This window comes from Enhydra lutris, unplaced genomic scaffold (assembly GCF_002288905.1).
Source record: "Enhydra lutris kenyoni isolate GAN:26980312 unplaced genomic scaffold, ASM228890v2 scaffoldscaffold5, whole genome shotgun sequence".
In the NCBI taxonomy this organism is placed as follows: domain Eukaryota; kingdom Metazoa; phylum Chordata; class Mammalia; order Carnivora; family Mustelidae; genus Enhydra; species Enhydra lutris.
In genome coordinates this window covers 44,706,958-44,727,863 of record NW_019154089.1, presented here as the reverse complement: position 1 = coordinate 44,727,863, position 20,906 = coordinate 44,706,958, and the positions used below count along the sequence as shown (strand labels likewise).

Below are 20,906 nucleotides of genomic sequence, written 5' to 3'. Positions count from 1 at the left end.
CCCGAGATCATGACCTGAGCTGAAGGCAGAGGCTCAACCCACTGAGCCACCCAGGTACCCCTATGGCAAAGTTTATACATGTTTACTACCTGATTTGGGAGCTAATGTCTGTGTCTGAAGTGTAAGAATAATAAATTCTCGGTATAAATTCTTCTATACTAGATGAATAGCTCCTTGAAGGCAAAACCATATGTCTTAAAATTCTTTTAATCCAGAGTGCCTTGCTTATATCAGGTTTTCAAATGTTTGCTGAATGATGAGTGAATACGGGTGTCCGGGTGGCTCAGTCAGTTAAGCGGCTGCCTTCAGCTCAGGTCCTGATCCCAGGGTCCTGGGACAGAGCCCACCTGCTCAGCGTAGAGCAGGCTTCTCCCTCTCCCACTTCCCCTGCTTGTGCTCTGTCAAAGAAATAAAATCTTACACACAAAAAAAGATAAATGGGTGAATGAATGAATAGAAATGAAACAAACACCCATATTTACAAAATAGCCTATTAGCTGATTTCTTGCCTAAACTGTTAGTTGAGGAGGGAAAAAGAACACACAAATATCTGAAATATTTCTCTAAAACTTTATTCAAAGTTATTCACCTCACTGTTAATAAGGTGTACAGTTAACGCTCTGTGCCAATATTACTAGGTTTGCCCATTGCCGGCAATGGACTTTGAGAAAAACCCATTTCCTGACACCCAAAAGTTAAATTACTCTTTTCAAAACATACCAAACTCCCAATACTTGTGAAAGTATTACATGCACCATTTCCCCATTAATCTTTAAATGTGAACTTACATTATTAATCTACATCAGTGGATGTTAAAATGAAGTCATTTTAACAAATTATGACTGTACAAATCAAAATACCACTAGTTAATATTAGACAAGAGTATTTTACAAACACTACATTACGTATTACTTGCAATCTGAACATTACAGTTCGTATTCGTGTTAAGTTTATTTTAGATAACTGAAACTTCACAGAATTTAACAGCAAATAAAGTTTAAAAAATTTAGTTCTGTACATTAGTTCCAACTATCTCTATTTTACAATCTATAAGGCTCATGTCATAGTTCAGCACCAAGAAGATCTACAAAACTGTCTAACCAGTCTGCTTATTCATCCCATGTGATAGTTTTTTGTTGTTTTGTTTTGTTTTTTTTTAAGGTGAAAGTCTGAAAAAATGCTTTATAAATCCTACTTCCAGACCTTGAAATGGAATACTTTTTTTGGCTGGTCATACAAAACTTGGGTTGTACTTTTTAATGTTCACTGAAAAGATACTCAAGGAAAGAGAATACTTACACCATGAATTTCGGCTGTCAGTCTGTAAGTCGAATGCGTAACACTAAAGCATCAGAGGTAACCTAACGATGCCCTGCGCCCCATCCTTCCATTTTGTTTTAAAATTTTCAAAAGGCAGCCAGAAAAATGCCTTATTTATTCTTCAAAATAAGGTGCAAAGAAGGATTGTAACAACTTCCTCATACACGGCTCCACTGACATCTCCACCTTGGACCAGGGATTCCGAAGCAGACCAGAGCGACATCCGGAGCTTCCCAATGTGCCTCATGGTCTGAGCAGACGTCTGCTCGATGCCAGCGTCTCTCTGTTCACAGAGGTCATTGCAAGAACTCGTCACCGCTGGCCCGGATTTGTAGTGGCATTTCAGTTTCCAGACCCAGTGTTACCATCCCACCCCTTCTTCCTCTTTAGGGTTTCTAAATTACAGAAAAACAGCATGTGCGTCTTGCCATTTTTAAGCAGGGTTTGTGCATAACACATTTGAAGACTACATTCCTGAAACTAGAAAGTTCTTTTCAAAAACCGCAGGTACTTTCAGTAAGCTTTCAGTAAGCTTGTTTGTTCAAAGTACAAAATTCTTATGTTTAAAAAAATTAAAATTGGAGACCAGTACCTCTGCTTTCCCCGCCTGAAGCACACGATTCACCACACCACACTGAAAAATTAAGCTTCATGCACACAAATGGCCAGAGAGGTATGTTTCCAGAGCCCTTAACCGTTCCCGGACACCGAGCACTGGCTAGACCACAAGCAGAAGCATGGCAGCGGACTGAGCAAAAAGACTCTCCCAAGAACACGACAGTTCTCCAGGCTCCATGTCAGTCACATAAAAAGTTACGCAACATGTAATCCTTTAAAATTGTCCCCAGACATCCCACGTTCCCAGAACTGTTCCCATCCACCACCCCCCCCCGCCCCGCAGTCTTCGAGCTCAGAGCAGTGTCTCAGTGCTCCCCGTTACTAATGACCGCTGCTTCGGCCTCTGCGGCTGCTGCAGGGAGTCTCGGCACTTTCTTGGCAGGACTTGGAATATGCTAAAATCAAAGGGAAAAAAGGCGTTTTTCTTTTGTTTCTGTTTTAAAGAGTCATGGTGCTGAGTTCTAGTAAAAAGAAAACTGAGAAAGGACAATTGTGGAGAGGTTTATGTTAAATGTACATTCTCTAGAACTTTCCATGGAAGGAACTAACTAGCTGTTCTTTATAGTGAAGTTACACACACACACACAACACGGGAGAGAAGGCGGCCACCGCGAGCCACCATACACAGTACGCACGGATTCCAACTGAAACTCTGGCCTTCCCCACTCTGACTCTGGTGGCTGACTAGCCGCCTAATTGGTGTAAGAGCAAGAAGCAAGATGATGCACTGATCCACTCTGTGCTGAGCAGATAAACCCCACCTTTTAAAAATGCTAGTAATTTAAGCACCAAGCACTGTATACAATTAGCAAATGGCACAGTGGGAATCCAGTGCCGGAGCCCTTGCTCTGAGGGACTCTGCTTTATCCACATTCCTTTACGTGGCTCAGTCGCAGGTCCCCTGAGCCCTGAGACCTGGGGATGGAAACTTCTCACCCTGTCAGAGGCTGAGAGCAAACACTACGAGCTTTACCCACCTCCGTGGCTGTGCTCGAGTGGACAAGTCCTACCCCCTCGCCCAGGGTGTCCTCACTGGGGGCCGGGCGCCGGGCGTAGGTCCTCCTGTACTTCTCGTCCACTCTGACGAGGTACCATGTTCCTTCGAAGAGGGAATCTACGGAACTCTGGGGAATATAGTTCACTAAAGGAAAGGCAAAGGACATGAAACATTAGTTATGATTTACAAGTTCGCCGGTAAAACCAGAGATCGTAAGTTGCCCATTTCCCCACAATTCTCACTGATATCGGGTTAGTACTGAATAAGGCCTGGACACCCTTATCTTTACGTAACGTGTTTCAGGTTATTAGTGCCCCTCGGTAGGCTTCTGGGTGTGTACCTAGATGTTCAAACACAATTTAATATTTTTACCCAAGTGATGAGTGTCCTCTCTGAGCTTCATATTTTCAGCAAAGACATCTGGTGCCACGCAAGTTCTTGAGTCAAGTCTTGATTTAAGATCACACAAACTTGCTGTTATTTTATCAAGAGCAGACCCTGAAACAGTAAATCCCAATATTAAAAGATGACAGTAGGGGCACCTGGGTGGCCCAGTTAAGTGTCATGAGATCATGAACTGACCCTAACTTAGGTTCAGGTCATGATCTCAGGGTAGTGAAATTGAGTCCTGCATCAGGCTCTGCGCTGGGTGTGGATCCTACTTCAGATTCTCCCTCCTCTCTCTGTCCCTCCCCACACCCCTCAGGCTCTCCCTAAAAGAAAAAAAGAAAGGGGCGCCTGGGTGGCTCAGTCGTTAAGCCTCTGCCTTCAGCTCAGGTCAAGATCCCAGAGTCCTGGGATCGAGCCCTGCATCAGGCTCCCTGTTCGGCAGGAAGCCTGCTTCTCCCTCTCCCACTTGCCCTGCCTGTGTTCCCTCTCTCGCTGTGTCTGTCTCTCTGTCAAATGGATAAATAAAATCTTATTTTTTTTTAAAGATTTTTAAAATTTATTTGACACAGAGAGAGAACACAAGGCAGGGGGAGTGGGAGAAGCAGGCTTCCTGCTGAGCCGGGAGCCTGATGTGGGGCTTGATTCCAGGACTCTAGGATCATGACCTGAGCTAAAGGCAGACGCTTAACAAATGAGGCACCCAGATGCCTCCGATAAACAAAATCTTGGGGGAAAAAAAAAAAAAAGACAAAAAGACAAAAGCAGCACGCCCTGAAACAGGAACAAGATGCTGCCGAAAGGAAAACAAGTCTCCATTTCTTCTAGAACTACCGGATACTGCTTAGCTAAGAGAAAACATGGTATCTGTTTGAACAGCTTCCTATGATCTCTGACTAGACATTTGCTCAGTACCAGCCATTAGCAAATGAGGAAACATGGGATTTGAAACTACAAATAACTTGTCCGTGGTCAATCCATGACCCAGTATTTGAGTAATGCCAAGTCTTCCATCAGTTTTTCTCCATGTTTCTGCTCCTTCCTGCTCAGGAATATCAGCCAGGACCATAAATGCATAAAAATGAGGTATGTTGCACAAAAGCAGACCCACAGGGAAAGCTCTGGTGCTCCTCAGCCACGTGACGAGGCCCAGCAGCAGCCTGCACTGTACGGACGCGGCCCCTTTCCCTGCCCGCATCGCCTCCCTGCTTATCAATGCTTTACGAATGAGAGAAAAGATAAAAATTAAAGTGACTTGATGAAGTTGAACACAATGCCATACAAAGATTTTTTAAGCTCACTCTACACTTCTTTTCTGACTTGGAAAAAAGGAAAGAAGAGATCCTGACGCAGACATAACCCTGCCATTTACTCAGTCACGGCAGATTCTCAGAGAGTAAAAATCTGGCTGTGGTGAAAGTGAAGAAGACACAAAAGGAACACTCTGCAGAACAGGTTCCAGCACCCCCGAGAAGCCCGCGGCATCAGCCTCAGCCCCTAGCACAGCAGGCTCCTGACACGCCGCGCGGGCAGCGTGGGCGTTTACCTGGTGTGGCATCTTGCGTCACTTTAAGGGAGTACAGGGTGGCGGCCAAACCAGAACCATAAGAGAACACACCAATCCTCTTTCCGGCCAGCTGCTGAGGCGAGTACCTGTGTAGGGGGAAGAAAAGCTATTGAAAAGTCTCACCGAGGGGCGCCTGGGTCGCTTAGTTGGTAAAGTGGCTGCCTTCAGCCCAGGTCATGATCTCAGGGTCCTGGGATCGAGCCCCGTGTGGGGCTCCCTGTTCAGTGGGGAGCCTGCCCCTCCCCCAGCTGGAGCCCACTCTCTCTCTGATAAATAATTAAATTTTACAAATAAATAAATAAAAGTAAAAAACAATAAAAAGTCTCACTGATCCAAAACTATAATGTGTGGGAAGACAGAAGCTGGGAGTAGAAATTCATCCCATAGCCTGAGGAAGCTGACCTAAAGCTTTGCATATGCAGACTGAAAACAAGAGCTTCTGTCTCTTTGGGCATGATGGGGCTTATGAGAGTTACTGCGCCACAGAATAAGTGGCTTTGTCAACTAGGGACTGAAGCTCAAGTGCAGGTCAAGAATGAGACGACCGCAGAGGGCAGCCAGGAGGGCCAGTATGAACGTTAGAGCTCAGAAGTAACTATAGCCTCGTCCCACTCATCCTTTAAGCCAACGGACGGTAGGCTAGAGAACCTGGAAAGAAAATGTCACCCTGTGACCTGCCACCAACATGCAGGCCACCAGGCTTGGTGTTCAAAATCTAGGAGCCCCAAATGAGAGGAGTTAGGCAGCAGAACTAGGTACTTACTGCGCTAGGACAGAAGCAAGGGAGCCATACACGGACGAAGTGTACATATTTCCATTCTGATTTGACACAAGCAAAGATGCCTTTGTTTTCTGATTAAAGAGTTCGGAACTAGCTTTCATAAATGCTTTTTCCACATCTCTATCAAAGTAGGTATCTTCTAATTTAACATCCCTGAAAGATTTAGAAAAAAGACCATCTTACAATGTTCAAAGACCGTTTTTATTATATTACTTAATGTCACTAATATTCTAATCTGTGCGTACAATCTGGTTTCCCTATTTATTAAAAGCCAAGCAGCAACATGCTAATTGCCATGGAAGATGTAACAGTTGCACACATATGGTCCTTTTTGTCAAAGCTTTTTATCATCAGGTTAAGACAACTTAATTCTCATGGGTCAATAAACTCACGAAAGCTCTGTCATCATCCAACAGAACATACACTACTACTTCAAGTCCGTCATCATTTCTATTTAGTTACAAAAGTCAGGATGTTGCAGGAGCCAAGTCTTAAAAAGTTGAGAAGAATTTTACTAAATGTAGAAGGGACAGAATGAGTTTAACAGGCCTAGTGTGTTAGGGAGCCTTACACGCGGGGAAATGTAGAAGGAGCAGGAAAGAGGACTTGAGCTTGGTGGCTACAGGATGGGCACAGGGGCTACAGAGGCAGGGAGAGATTTCAGAGGCTGTCATAGTAAACACAGGGACTCATGAGGCTCTGCTATCATGGTGACAACAGGAATAGATCTAACAGGAGGAAATCAGAAAATATGAGTAGAGATGACTAAAGAATTCATGGGGATCCTCTCTGGGACTCAGTTTCTTCACTGATGACATAAAGGGCTTAGACTAGATGGCTTTTAAGATCCTTTTAACTTTAAAATGTTCACATCTATAAAAAAGAATGGTTTAACAGAGAGATAAAATACTCACACACAGAAGGAAAAAAAAAAAAATCCCAATAAACTTCTCTTACCCAAAGGCTTCCAGGCCACCATAGATACTATTTTTATCTCTGTTCTGGTCATTAAGGAAGTCATTCAGCAACATCCGAGCTAGAGATTTCTGAACCAGCTTACAGTAGGGGGAGTGGAAGATCATGAAACCAAAATCATTCAAGGTAAAATCTTTATCATTTCCCTCTGAAAAAGAAACCCAAAGAAATTATGAAATTCATTTAAAACACTAACTTTTGCAGTCTGATTTTAGAACGAGGCTAGGATGTTCTTCTGACTTTAAATAGCAACCAAAAATTTACTGTATAATGAAATATCTCTAAGACTTAAAATGCGTATCAAAAAGACATCCAGGGATAGAACAACATCCCCCCCACATCACTGCTTTCAAACTTCAGTCTTAAGAGTCTGTAATTAATTTAGTGGGTTGGGGCCAGATATGGTTTTTTTTTAAACTTTAGGGTATTTTTTTAAATGAAATAGAATAGGATAGAAAATAGCGAACTGCATAACTTGTGGCATTATAAGTAATTTCATGATTTTGGGGGTGAGTTTAGCACGCACAGACAAGGTAGAGTGTACTTCTCACTGTGGGGCCTAATGACGTTAGAAAAATCACTGTCCTGTTCAATACTGACAAACAGTATGACACTTTACACACGGCAACAATGCTTCTCCAGGGCCACTATGAATCTTATTACATTATTCAATACTTTTAACTCTCTCCTACAACCTCTATAAAGCAAAGTTCGTCTATGGAAAAAGCCTAACTGGGGTGCCTGGGTGGTTCAGTGGGTTAAGCCTCTGCCTTCGGCTCAGGTGATGGACTTAGGGACCTGGGATCGAGCCCCGTGAGCCCCGCATCGGGATCTCTGCTCAGCAGGGAGCCTGCTACCCACCCCCAACCCTTTGCCTGCCTCTCTGCTTACTTGTGATCTCTCTGTCAAATAAATAAATAAAATCTTTAACAACAACAAAAAAAATTCTAATTTATATGATACTGTGTGTTTTAATGGCACTAATTCAAATGCTGTCCTTTTGAGTATCTCAAAAAATTTTCCAGGATTAAAGACAGAGATTAATGGGCACACTGGAAAAGTAAGTATGAATTCACAGGTCAACTGCGAACAGCCTGTGGGAGAAAGGGGGTCACTTCAGTAATTTATTTTCACTAGGGTCAGCTCTGGATCACAGCTGCAAACTAAAGCCTTGTAAAAGTTCCTCTCTCAAAAGATGAAAAAAATTCAAGTTTCTTACTTTTACCCTAGTTTTGATTATTTTTTTTAACCAGGGTAGGTTTAAATAAGCGTTTTTACATAGATAGACTTCATTTCCAAAGCTTCCTGTATCCCTAAATTACACATGCCCCGAATCTGTGGGGAAACGCAATCTGGTGGGTGAGGAAGAAATAGTTCGAGGACACTAATGAAGATGCCCACAAAGCAGCATCTCACTGAAGACAGCCCACCACACTGCCCTCAACAGACACCCAAACCAAGGCACATGGATGAAACCCACCCTTCTGCCACTGGGCACGGATCTTTTTACGGTAGACGGAATAGCAGCGGTCTAGTGCACTGAGGTAGCACTGTATGGAGAGTTTCCCATCCACTATAGGATATTCCGAAAGCATATCAGGTTTGTAAAAATCATAGGCGTGTTGCATATGTGTCCCACGAAGTCCTATTAGAACAAAAAAGGAAGATGACATGTATTTCTTCTGCTCCTTGATGACTGTATGGTAGTCAGCAGAATGCATTATCTGGGGACCTTCATAAACTGTCTAGTCAACTCTTGCCACTTGCAGCATGGAAATCACAAGGTGAAACTGACATGTAATTGAAATGAAACATAACAGTATCCACAGACAGGCCTAAGATTCCTTTGATATACAACATTTTATGTAAGTCTCCTATCTCCAACTGAGAGATCACAAGGGCTCTACTGAACTGAAAACAAAGTAAACTTGTCACTAATGAGTGACTGTGGGCAAGTTACTCTTTATTACTCAAACCCATTTTACTGCTCTGTAAAATGAGAATGACATTATGTACCTCATAAAATTGCTATAAAGACCAACTATGCTAACACATATAAAGCACTGAGCAGGCAGTACCTGCATTTAACAAACACTTAGTAAGTACTAGCTTCTATTTACATTTTCAACCTCCTCAGCATACACTGCTAATAAAAGAAGAAATGCTCTCCCACTCACTCACCTCGGTCAAAAATTAAAGGAGCATTTGGCCCAATTAGCAGAGCAACAGCTCCCACTCCACCTGTAGGTCTAGCATTTCCTGTGGCATACACAGCAATATCTCCTGCAACTACCAGGGCATACCGTCCTGAAAAAGATTTTTGTTAACACAAGAAGGTGATCACCACTGTAAGTATCATATGTATACACTGAAGTCTTCTATTTTCCTAGAATATGCTTTCCCTTCTTTGGCAAAGCAAAATAAAAAAATCTAAATTTTTATAATTTTGTCCTATGTGATAAAGATAACCAGTTTATAAATCAGTAAGTTGAAAGAGCTATATTTCTGACCATATTCAAACAAGCGTAACTGGTAGGTCTGCGTGAGGCATTCACCAAAAGGTCATTTGGGCCTACATAACCTCAAGGAGCGTCTCTTCGGAGTAACATGTAACATACCATCCCAAGAGCTGGACTCAATCCAATTAACAGCATTGAAGACAGCAGCTGTGCCTCCGTAGCATGCATTCGTTGTATCTATTCCTTCAATATCTGTGTTCCCAGACTCCTCAAAGAGCTGCATCAAATTAGTCTTCACGGACTTTGATTTGTCGATGATTGTCTCTGTTCCAACTTCTAAACGCCCAATGCAATCGTATGAAAGGCTATGTCTCTCCATAAGATTCTGAACCACAGTCAGGCAAAGAGAGTTGATATCTTCTCTGTCTGTGCAGAAGCCCATCTTGGCCTGGCCCAAGCCAATAGTATACTTTCCAGCATCTACACCATCGTATTTTTCCAACTCTGCTTGATCAACATATTGAGAAGGAAAATAGATCTCAAGGGCAACAATTCCCACATCTTTTGGCCAGCAGGCTTCTGCATTCAAAGGAAGGGACCCAGGCATGGTGAAAGAGCTTTAGAAAGAAATAAAGAAGAAAATACTGTTTTAGGTTACAAATTCCAGATTGTCAAACTTAAGAAATCAACACTAGAAGTTCAACTACCACCTGAAATGTTAATTTAGTTTCTGAAGTTTAGCATATTTTATTTAGGGCAATTTTATTTTATAATTTTTCTTAATCGAAGTGTAGTTGACATACAACGTTACATTAGTCTCAGGTGTATGGCATATTTTATTTGCATTATGCTATGCTCATGGTAGCTACCATCTGTCATCATATGCTATTGCAATACCACTGACTGTATTAGGGGCAATTTTAATATGTGAAAGTAGCAATTACAGTATGAATGGAATACTACCACTTAAAATTATTGTCTTTTAAAAAGATTTGCACTTTACTTAAAACTAGACCTCTTCAGGAGTGCCTGGCTGGCTCAGCCGGTGGAACATGTGACCCTTGACCTCAGGGTTTTGAGTTCAAGTCCCACACTCGGGGGAGAGAGTACTTTAAAATCTTTAAAACAAACAAACAAACAAACAAACAAAAAAACCCACCTAGGTCTCTTTAGATTTAAGACGGGATTATTAAAGGTAAAGAAAACTCAAATAAGATTCTTCTATTGTAAAAAACTGTAAGATAAAATACAATGACAATTTAGTAATATGGCCCACAAATCAGACTTCAGGTACCTGATCTATTTCTGGCCATCCGAGAAAGTTTAAATCAGTCAGTCAGTCAGTCATCATAAATATATGTCACTCTTTAATGATCTACACAATCTCAGCAAGTAAAAAGGCCACACTGTAGAAGTCTACCAAGTAAATCTCCACAAGTCCCCTGTTATTATAAAGAAGACCCTGTCCCCTACCCACAACCCAAATGATGGAAATTTTAAGCAAAAATAAGTTCCAGGACTCATCACAGGGTCATATGCCAATATTCTATACTTTCTACAGCTAGTCTATAGACAATAAATGACCATAGAACCACAAGGTATCACTTAGCTTCTAAATCAGGGAAAAAACCAAACTCTGATTCAAATTTGAAAACTGGTAATCCACATATTATTTGTGTGGCATCTAGAAAATATCTCTTAAAACCACCTGTTTCTTTTTTTAAAAGGGCACTAAAAAAAGGACTGCTGCCACACTGTCAATACTTTCAGTAGTGTCTAGATTTATTTACTAACAGTAAAATAAATGTGCTACCCACTCAAGAACACTGCTATGTGCATATGGGCAAGTCACATAACCTATCAGAGCCATCTCAATTTCTTTAGAGACTGTATTCATCAGAAAAAGAGAAGTCATTCTAGATACTTCCAACAGCGGAGAATTTAATATAGGGAAATGCTTAGAAACTTGGCGGGGCCAGAGGAGTCAAGGGGGAATGTGGTTATTTAGATCCCACGAGCTCACACTCCTACTGAAGCTGCTGGAGCTACCAGTACCAACACCTCTGCTGCTGAGCTCGAGCTCGGACCTGCCCCTCCAACCCCATCCCTCACTACCCCCACCCCCGACCCCAGCCCTTCCTGCTGCCTCCACTGACAAAAACAAGCCAGCCTCATCTTCCCATCTTCTCTCTCCCTTGAGTACTTCCATGGGCAGTCTACTCAGAGCCCAGCTGAAATACACAGTTGTCAGGGTGTGAAGAATGACACAGCCTATTCATTTTAGAGAAAGAATTTTTTCCCCATTTAAACTTCAACAACTCAATTTCCTTTTTAGGCATCACATTAATCGGAAGGGGCTCCTTACGTGGCAGAATTTCAGGTCTTCATTTGCCTAAAGGTCTTGGCTCATGAGAGTTACCTGGGTCCTGCTGGTTCACCAATGTTCTTTAGCATTTACCAACTACTACTTTGACTCCTAAAAATGAAAAGTCCAATCCTATATTTATGTCATTTGTCCTCTGACACTCTGCAAACTCTGGTATAGTATTAGGTATAATGAAATTACAGACTACTGCCTTGGTGAGTTAATTACTGAAATCTTGAGAGAACATCAAAAGCAGAGAGGTATCCTTAAATCATGTCATCTATGCTTAGCCCACAGGTCATCAGGTGTAAGTGTACTGGGACGCCTGAGTGGCTCAGTTAGGCATCTGCCTTCCAGCTCAGGTCCTGATCCCAGGGTCCTGGGATGGAGTGCCACATCAGGCTCCTTGCTCAGCAGGGAGCCTGCTTCTCCCCCTGCCTCCCTCTGCTTGTGCTCTCTCCCTCTCTCTGACAAATAATTTTTTTTTTAAGTTGTAAGTATATTGGGGTGCCTGGGTGGCTCAGTGGGTTAAAGCCTCTGCCTTCAGCTCAGGTCATGATCCCAGGGTCCTGGGATCGAGCCCCGCCATCGGGCTCTCTGCTTGGCGGGGAGCCTGCTTCCCCTCTCTCTCTGCCTGCCTCTCTGCCTACTTGTGATCTCTGTCTGTCAAATAAATAAATAAAATCTTTAAAAAAAAAAAGTTGTAAGTATATTAAAACCTAAAAAATAAGCACCTAGAAATATAATCACAAAATCTAAGTTAAAGGTCCCAAGGGATACCACTGAATCTTCCTTCTAAACATAAGAATCTTATTTATATGTTTTTTCATTTATTCAAACAATGACAACATGTTACATGCCAAACATTTGGGATAAGTTTTTTTTTCCTCTTTATTTTTATTTTTTTCAATTTTTTCAGTGTTCCAAGAGTCATTGTGGGATAAGTTTCATAGAAGATAAGTTTTCCCCTTTCAAATATTCACCATCTCCATGTGTTATTAGGTGATACAAACACCTAATAATAACCAAGGAAAACAACAGAGACATCACATTATGCTATGAGAACTACCTAACCAGCCTGGAGGCAAGGGAAGGAGTGGGAAGAGAGGCTTCTTGGGTACTGGAGCTGCCCTGAATCTTCAGAATGAGTAAGGAGTAGTCAGTAAAGCTCTACAGAAGCAAACAGTGGTAGGAGATTTTCAACAGGGTGGACAACATCGAAAAAGGCAGGGTACAAAGACGTAGGAAAAGCTGGGCTAATTTCCTGAAGTGAAACGTGAGGCCCAGTGAGTAGAGCAGGCAAGCAGTAGGTCGGGAGAACTAGACCAGAGACGGGTCATCATGGCTCTGGTATGCTCCTAAATGTTACCAGGCAGATTCTAAGTTGACAGTAAAATAAGATTAAGTTCTCTGCAGAATCCACAAAAAAGAGCTATACAGGGGGCACCTGGGTGGCTTAGTGGGTTGAGCCTCTGCCTTCAGCTCAGGTCATGATCTCAGGGTCCTGGGATCGAGCCCCGAATTGGGCTCTGCTCAGCAGGGAGCCTGCTTTCCCTTCTCTATCTCTGCCTTCCTTTCTGTCTACTTGTGATCTCTCTCTCTCTGTCAAATAAATAAATAAAATAAAATAAAATAAAATAAAATAAAACAAAATAAAATAAAAAAGAAAAAAAGGAAAGAGCTCTACAACTCATTTTAAAAGCCAAAGACCAGTCTTTATCCTTAAAAGAGGAACCCCTCCCATATGCTACCCTCTAAGTCACCAAACCAGAGGCAGTAGTATTACCCACTTTCCCAGCCTTTCCCACAGGTTATCACTTGGGATTCTTCCCACTCTTCAAACTGCTCTAAAGACACTGAGGACAGTGTGGTCTTCCGTCCCTCACCCAGCGGCCTGAAATGCTTCTGGAAATAAAATGTACATACAATCTTCTCAACAGTTTATTAAAGGCCACAATGCAAGGCTTTGATTCCAGAATTAATCCATATTTACCATAATCTGACTAGCTCTGATCAGTTCTTATATTATTGTACCTAAGAAACAAGGCATAACTTTTATGCTTAAACTTCTGAGAGGTTAAGTGAGTGCCTTATTTCATTTCATATTCATTTCATTTCAAACGTAGTTTAACCCACACTCAACAGGTTGAAAGTGAATCATGACTCTGAGCTTGGTGTGGAAAAATTTTTACATTTTCTAATTCAGTGAATATTGCTCATTCTCTGAGGAGTTTTGACAGCCAAGATGTCCTCATTATATTCCTGATAAAAAGCTGTGCAATTTGAAATAGTTGGCTTTTGGTTGAAATTAAGGTGGAGTAAGATTAAGTTGGAAAAGAACGGAAAATTAATACAGGGAAGTAACTGTTTCCATGGCATTTCAAACAACAAAAAGTTTGATATAGTTTCTGATCTGTAATTTTTACTTTTAACTATCCTATTAAGTGTATGCTCTTACCCTGTCCTCTCAAATGCTCTCTGAAGTAGGCCAGATACACTTAGAAAAAGAAAAAGCCCAGCTGAAGATCTGAGATGTTCACACTACAGTGTGAATTCCATACACAATGGGGCATTCTAGTCATTCACTAAATAGCAAAAAAATTTCTAAATCAAATATAGTTTAAAAACCTGACAGTTTAAAAAATTACCTGCATGTATTTTCAACTTTTTGCTGATAAAAAGGTATTTCACTATTTTTAAGAGGATTGAAACCACAATTAAAAAAAAAAAATTCAGGCAGGATAATGGGGACTCTATATTTATAATAAAATGTGTAAATTTCCTTTTTAAATTTTATCTTTAAAAATGTCAAAAAGTTAGTTTCTAGATTTCAAACATCAGTCTAATAATCACAAAACTGGCCAGTCTCCCAAAGCACTATGGCATTAACTAATATTTAAAGATATAAAACTCTGTTAATAGGTTTTTAAGAATGTGTGGGGCACACAAGTGGCCATTGGCCCTGGGATAAAAATTAAATTTCCCCCTTCCATGTGAGAGGAAGGCATTCCTTAGCAGCATGACAGGATGCCGTACCTGTGTGAGGAATAAAGAACTGCAGTCTCCAGGTCTGTCACTGTGTTTCCTCCTTCAGGCACTAGGAATTTCAAATAAGAACTTCTTTTAAAGTCATCAATCACCACACAAATTCAAATAATGACTCCAATTCAAAGTAAGTTAAACAATTCCTTGTCCAATTACACTGCATAGAACAGAATTTGACTCTGCTTAGAAAAATGATACTTAAAGCTTATAAAACTTCCCCCCCCTTATTTCATGAGTTAGAGCGGTAGGTTCAGTCCAGGTAACGAACTGCCAGACGAAGCTCCTGTCACGGATTCTGGCTTGAAACCGAATGCGACGCCAGGAGAGCTGTTAGTTGTCTTTACTAAATTTGAATTATTAAGAATTGAACGAAAGGAATATAAATAAGTTGGACTGGACAAGCAAGTTCCAGAGTAATGAGACTCCCACATTCCAGAGTTTGCTCTGGGGGCGCCTGAGGGTTCAGTTGGTGAAGCGTCTGCCTTTGGCTTGGGCATTGATCCTGGGGTCCTCAGCCCCCGCTGCTTCTCCCTCTGCTCCCTCCCCCCTACTCGTGCTCTCTCAAATAAATAAAATCTTAAAACAAAACAAAACAAAGAGCTTGCTCTACCCTTAGGAGCTTGTGGCTTTAGCAATGTGTGCCTCTCTGAGCTTCAGTTTCCTCATCTATCAAACGCAGTTAATACCTACCCTCCCGGATGGTTGAGAAGGTAAAATATGTGAATAACACTTCGTAATATAAAGCACCAATACATCATTATCTTGGTCCTTAGTATTTTTTAAACAAAATATTAATCTCTGTAACAAGATCTAATTACCTTCGTTTACTTCATCTTCTGCTCCTACTTTTCAACGCATCCACCTCCACCCTCCCCAACCTTTTCCAAATGATTTTTCCCTACAGTGACTGTATTAAAAAGATAAGCACATGATTTCACGATAAAAGAGCATTAAGCTTTAGCATCATTTAAATTATGTGGAAATAAAAAGGGAAGGGGACACTGGAGCATTTTTTTGTGTCCATCTGTTCTGGAGGATTGTTCCTTGAGACAGCAGTTTCTATGTTTAATGAAAACATAATTACCTTTGCTCTCTACTTAATTATTGGTAAATTTAGCATCTGCCTTTGCCGAATTAACCGGAGACTACATGATTCCCCCTCCATGCTGAGACTAAATAACTTAAATAACTTAGTAATAGCTCTTCTTGAAACCATGTATGTATATGCATTTGATACTACTTTCATCAATAAAATTTCTCCTGAACTGCCAATACTCCCTCTTTCAATTTTGATTATTTCAACTGGAGAGAGCTTTAGGTGGGGAGAGCTGGGCAGAGAGAAGAGGAGGGTAAAGACAGAACGGGGAAGAGAGGAGAAGCAAGAGGAGGAGAAAGGGAGAGGAGGGCATTAGAGCAAAGAAGAAAGAAACAGAAGAAAAACCAAGGTTCACAGAGGACTGCTGTGTTACCGAAGCTCTCAGGAGAAAGACAGGCCTGGAGACCAGGAATGGAAACGGAGGCGGTAAGCGCCACTCTCGGGAACAGTCCATTAGAAAGGGACCGGGCTTTCCCTCCTGTTCTGCAGATGCTAAGAGGGCTCTCTATCCTGACTGAAATTGCTCTGCCAAAGTCTCCAGCCGGTCATCAGCTTATTTCTAACAGAAGGTCTTTTCAGAGCATCGGATGGAGGCCGGCCACCCAGGTCAGGAAGCAGTTAGGGAACTGCAAACGGCTGGGCAGGTTAGCACAAGGCATGTCCGAGCGCCTGGAGCTGCAGCACAGGGGCCCTGAGCTTGGCAAAGATAAAAACTGAAGACTGCGGAGCCTGCTAGGGCCTCCAGGTTCATGCAATGATGCTTCCTCCTGGTTTGCTCAGAGTTCTGAATTCCTTCTTCTGGATCCTTCCTCAGCCTTGATTCAAACAAGTCATCAGAGAAATGCGCCCAGCAGCCATGTAGGTACATGGACCACAGGAAGCAGCTGCCTGCCCATCTTTTTCACTGCACCAGGAGAGAAATCAGGACATCCTTTTTCATGAGAAAGGGCTGGCAACCTTTCTTCCCTAGGAACAAGCAAGCAAAACTGCTGGTAAGGCTTTGCTCATGCCTGTACCGTCCTTGGCTCTAGTTCTCTCCAGAAAAAACGCACATGCCTGCCTCTCCCCAGAGCTCCTGGTCTGCTTACAAATTCTACTCCTGTTTCAAGGCCCTGTTCTAAGCTACCTCTTCCAAGGTTTCCTCAAGTTTCCAATGAGGGCCCTGTACTTCTACAGCAGATCTATGTCATCCACACGAAGTCCTCATAGTCTACTGTCAACGGGAAACTAGTCAGGACGCCTGGATGGCTCAATCAGTTCAGCGTCTGCCTTAAGCTCTGGTCATGATCCTAGGGTTCTGGGATTGAGTCCCACAGGGAGCCTGCTTCTCCCTCTCCCTTTGCCTGCCGCTCCCCCTACTTGTGCACGCTCTCTCTCTCTCTCTCTGACAAATAAATAAATAAAATCTTAACATAAATAAATAAGTAAAAACAGTGCAATTTAGAAAAATGGAAAGCTAGTTAGGGGCAGTATTCCTAGCCACACTTGATTCCTAGACTCTTGCTGGGAGAAGGGCTATATTTTGATTCTTTTGAAATCCCTTTGAGATCTTGAAGAAGTGGTCATTCAATTGCCATTTTCTGAGGGGCCGAATTTGGAGTTATCCCAGAAGACAAACCTTTTAGATTTGAGTACCTGTCAGCAGCCCTCGTTAGTAAGTTCTTTTTGCTATCACTTTTTATTTTTTATTTTTTAAGATTTTTATTTATTTATTTATTTATTTGACAGAGATCACAAGTAGGCAGAGAGGCAGGCAGAAAGAGAGAGGAGGAAGCAGGCTCCCTGCTGAGCAGAGAGCCCAATGTGGGGCTCCATCCCAGGACCCTGAGACCATGACCTGAGCCGAAGGCAGAGGCTTTAAGCCACTGAGCCACCCAGGCGCCCCTGCTATCACTTTTTAAATGAGCGCTGCACCAAAGAGTACCCAGAAAGTGTTTAAGAAAATTGGCTTTCGACTGAAAAATGTAAGGGATCCAAATGGAATAAAGACATTTGGTTGTTCTTATCATCATTCCCATATGCACACATCCCTAATCACAAAACTGGCAAAGATGAAGACTGAAAAATTAGCTCTTCTTCAACTGCTCTAACCACACTCAATTGACAGCAAGTGAGCATCGCCACGTATCGAAAGCCTCAGAATGATTAGATTATTAAGACTTGAGTCCTACTATCCTCCCATTAGATTGGGTAACATGTTTTCAACCTTTTGAATCTGTACCACCATCCTGAGAGACATAAAAATATCACACAGGGCGCCTGGGTGGCTCAGTTGGTTAAGCGTCCAACTCTTGGTTTCAGCTCAGGCCATGATCTCAGGGTTGTGAGATCAAGCCCTGCAGAGGGCTCAGTGGTTGGCTAGGAGTCTGCTTGGGATTCTCTCTCCCTCTCCTTCTGCCCCTCCTCCCACTCTCTCTCTGAAATAAATCTTAAAAAATAAATCTTAAAAAAAAAAAAAAATCACACTCTTCTATGGTATTTGGTTTGTTAGTACCCAACATAAAATTGTAAGACTGTTCTTTTCCACTACAGATTCTGATGCATAGCCCATCAAATTCCTCAAACTAGAGCCTCAACTGTATCTTCCCTCATTCAGTTCCACTGCTTTACAGTTTTAAATAATTCTAGGTCACTGAGGAAATACACATTACATCAATATTAGGGTTTTGCACTTCCTTCCAGAAAAGCTATCTAAAATCTCAATCAAAAAATCTTCAAGTCAGAGATGCCTGGGTGGCTCAGTAGGTTGTGCGTCTGCCTTTGGCTCAGGTCATGGTCCCACGGTCCCTGGATCAAGCCCCACATCGGGCTCCCTGCTCAGCAGAAAGCCTGCTTCTTTCTCTGCCCCTCACCCTGCTCATACTTTCTCCCTCTCTCTGAAATTAATGAAATCTTAAAAAAAAAAAAAAAAAATCTTAAGATCCATCTCACAGTTAAGAAAAACAAGATGTAAAAGCACTCTGGAGGAATATGTAAGAAGAAAACAAATAAATTATTTGCTGGTTATCTGAAATAACCAGCAGATGACGTGGCCTTCTATGGTCCCAAACAAAATATCCCATAATTTCTCCCCACTGGAAACACCTTCCTAAGAACTGGGGTTACTGATTAAACTAGAACTGAATAAAGGGCAAACCTACAAATTTAGGAGAAAGAGACCTACAAAGGTTAAACACCAAGAAAATAAAGTCTTTCTTCTTTCCCATAAAATACGCTATCCCTGGCCGCCTTACCCTTACAAAAATGACTGAAATTTTAAAAAGAAAGTTTTGCTCCAAGAAAGAACACAAACTGCTTAGAGGTCTCAAGATACAAAGAACTATTTGAACAGATCCATGTTAAGGACTTTCAATCTGCCCTCTAACAGAATCTGTACAATGGACGTCCAAACTCCATCTCCGAAGGGAAAAAACCTGTTAACTATACAAACACTTCCATTTGTCTTACTTTTGTCATTTATCCTGCCATTGTTCCAATTCATCAGTGTGATAGAGCAAATGTTACTCAGCAGAAGCCAGAGTACAGCATCCCACCGCAGCAGGCTGACAAGAACATCAGCAGCTGGAAGGAGCTGTGGCAGAGGTGGGCAGTGAAAGAAGCCTGTGATGGCCTAAGCCAAGGCCAAGGCCACGGGGCAAATAACAAGCAGAGACCACCTGTTGTCCAAATCCCTGCTCCAGGGTAGGTCAGAGTAATCGTTTTCTCTACCCCTGGTCAAAGAAGAACACACATTTTTCAAAGACACCCTATACTTGCCTTAACCCAAAACCCACTGTTTGTGAAGGCCCTGTGGGGCCTGTCCACTACGTCATATCAGGTCAGGCTGACCCTGAAGCTCTTAGCAGGAAGGAGGGGTAAGGGACTTCAGAACACCAAGAAAACCCATTTTTTCTTTAATATGGGCATAAAAAATATGGAGGCGGGAAGGTGGGAGGCAGGAATCTGTGAGATGCGAAGCAAGCAGACTGAAGCAGTCAACAGCCCAAGTATTCGGCCAGCTTAAATCACGGGTCTGATGCTTTCTTGCACCTGAGCTGGGGAAGAAAAGTTATGCTCGCCCACTTCCCTTTCCCCCACCCCGGCCACTCTCCAGATGTGGCGGCAAGAGGACACACCCCCTGCCAACCTACAAGCCTCCATCGAATTAGGTGTGATCTTCGCCATCCTTCGGCGCCCACCCTTAACCCAAAGCACTGGGAACGCCTTGGCAGCCTAGCTCCTTCCTCGTCCCCTCCTGATGCGCCTCCCCAGCCCCGGTCGCCTCAAGGGGATCACAGCCACGTCCCCGGCAGCTCCAGCGCCTGGTTGTGTCTTTAGAACCCTGGCCCTCAACGCCCTTTCGCCTTCTCCCCTCCGCGACTCCCCAGCCCCTCGTCAAACCCGCCGTAGTCGGCCCCAAGCCCCTGGCAGGGGAGGCCCGGCACGGCCCTACTCGCGGCGCCCCCATCCTCCCCGGCTGGGTCCATGCCTCCTCCCCACCCGGACCGAGCTGGAGCTCCTTCGGGCCTAGTCAAGGACACCGCCTCCGCCTGGTATTCACCCCGCCCGGCGCCGCAGCAGTCCAGCTCTCCCCCTGCCCGGGCACTCACCCAAATGTGACCAGGCGGTGGCCGTAGAAAGAGACGGGGCCACGGAGGGGCAATACGCGGCGCCTCCCCCCCGTCACCAGCTTTATAGCTGCCCACCCACCCGACTCCGGCACAGCCGGGAGTCGGTGGGAGGCTGGACAGTGGTTCCAGCAGCCAATCGCGGCCCGCAGAGTTACCCGGCAGTGCCCGCCCCCTAGTCCGGCTTCTACCAATCCGAAGAAAACTGGAGGCGGACTCTTGCTAGGGTTTACCCTCGTGGCTGGAAGGGCGGGGGAAGGGGCGGGGACAAAGTTGGAGGGCCGAGGAAGTGGGGTGAGAGAGTGACGTGCGGTGGCCCGAGAGCCGGCCTGCCAATTACGGAGCGGCGAGAGACGGCGAGAGCCAACGGGAACGGAGTGAGAGTTTCTCCCACCAATTGGAGTTTAGTGAGAGGAGACGGGAGCCAATGAGGTCTCCGCGTCCCACCACTGGGGAGAGATGGTCAAGTGTGGGAGGCAAATTGGTTCCCACTCGCGAGTCTGTCAGGTTGCTTAGCAACAGGGCTTCACCTGTGAGATTTCTAGATTACTTTATTTGAATTCAGTCTCAATGGTTTCTATTTTCCAGAGCGGCCAAAGGCGCCAACATTACAGTGCAGGATGTTACTCAGTTTGTAAATTGTGTAAATATTCTAAACACCCGATTTGTAAATACCTAATACCTCCATT

The 20,906-nt window shown here is 43.3% G+C and overlaps 1 protein-coding gene across 1 annotated transcript; it reads right to left on the bottom strand.

The window, feature by feature from the left end:
- Window positions 1-551: 551 nt before the first annotated feature.
- On the bottom strand, window positions 552-20,313 carry LOC111140873 (3-hydroxy-3-methylglutaryl-CoA synthase 1). Its single transcript, XM_022493106.1, has 10 exons — window positions 20,200-20,313; window positions 9,264-9,721; window positions 8,827-8,952; window positions 8,126-8,290; window positions 6,628-6,793; window positions 5,653-5,823; window positions 4,869-4,975; window positions 3,308-3,433; window positions 2,916-3,079; window positions 552-2,333 (listed from the first exon to the last, which is right to left on the bottom strand). The coding sequence occupies exons 2-10, from the start codon at window positions 9,709-9,711 to the stop codon at window positions 2,244-2,246; spliced, it is 1,563 nt and encodes a 520-aa protein (XP_022348814.1). The 5' UTR covers window positions 9,712-9,721; window positions 20,200-20,313; the 3' UTR covers window positions 552-2,243.
- Window positions 20,314-20,906: the final 593 nt, after the last annotated feature.

Bases quoted from the DNA above. Each gene is read 5' to 3' on its own strand.
- LOC111140873 (XM_022493106.1), bottom strand. From the start codon at position 9,711: ATGCCTGGGTCCCTTCCTTTGAATGCAGAAGCCTGCTGGCCAAAAGAT. The intron at 8,291-8,826 runs GTGAGTGAGTGG...TTGTTCTAATAG, and splicing joins TCCTTTAATTTTTGACCGAG to GACTTCGTGGGACACATATG. The intron at 3,080-3,307 runs GTAAAAATATTA...CCTTTCCTTTAG, and splicing joins AGAGGACACTCATCACTTGG to TGAACTATATTCCCCAGAGT.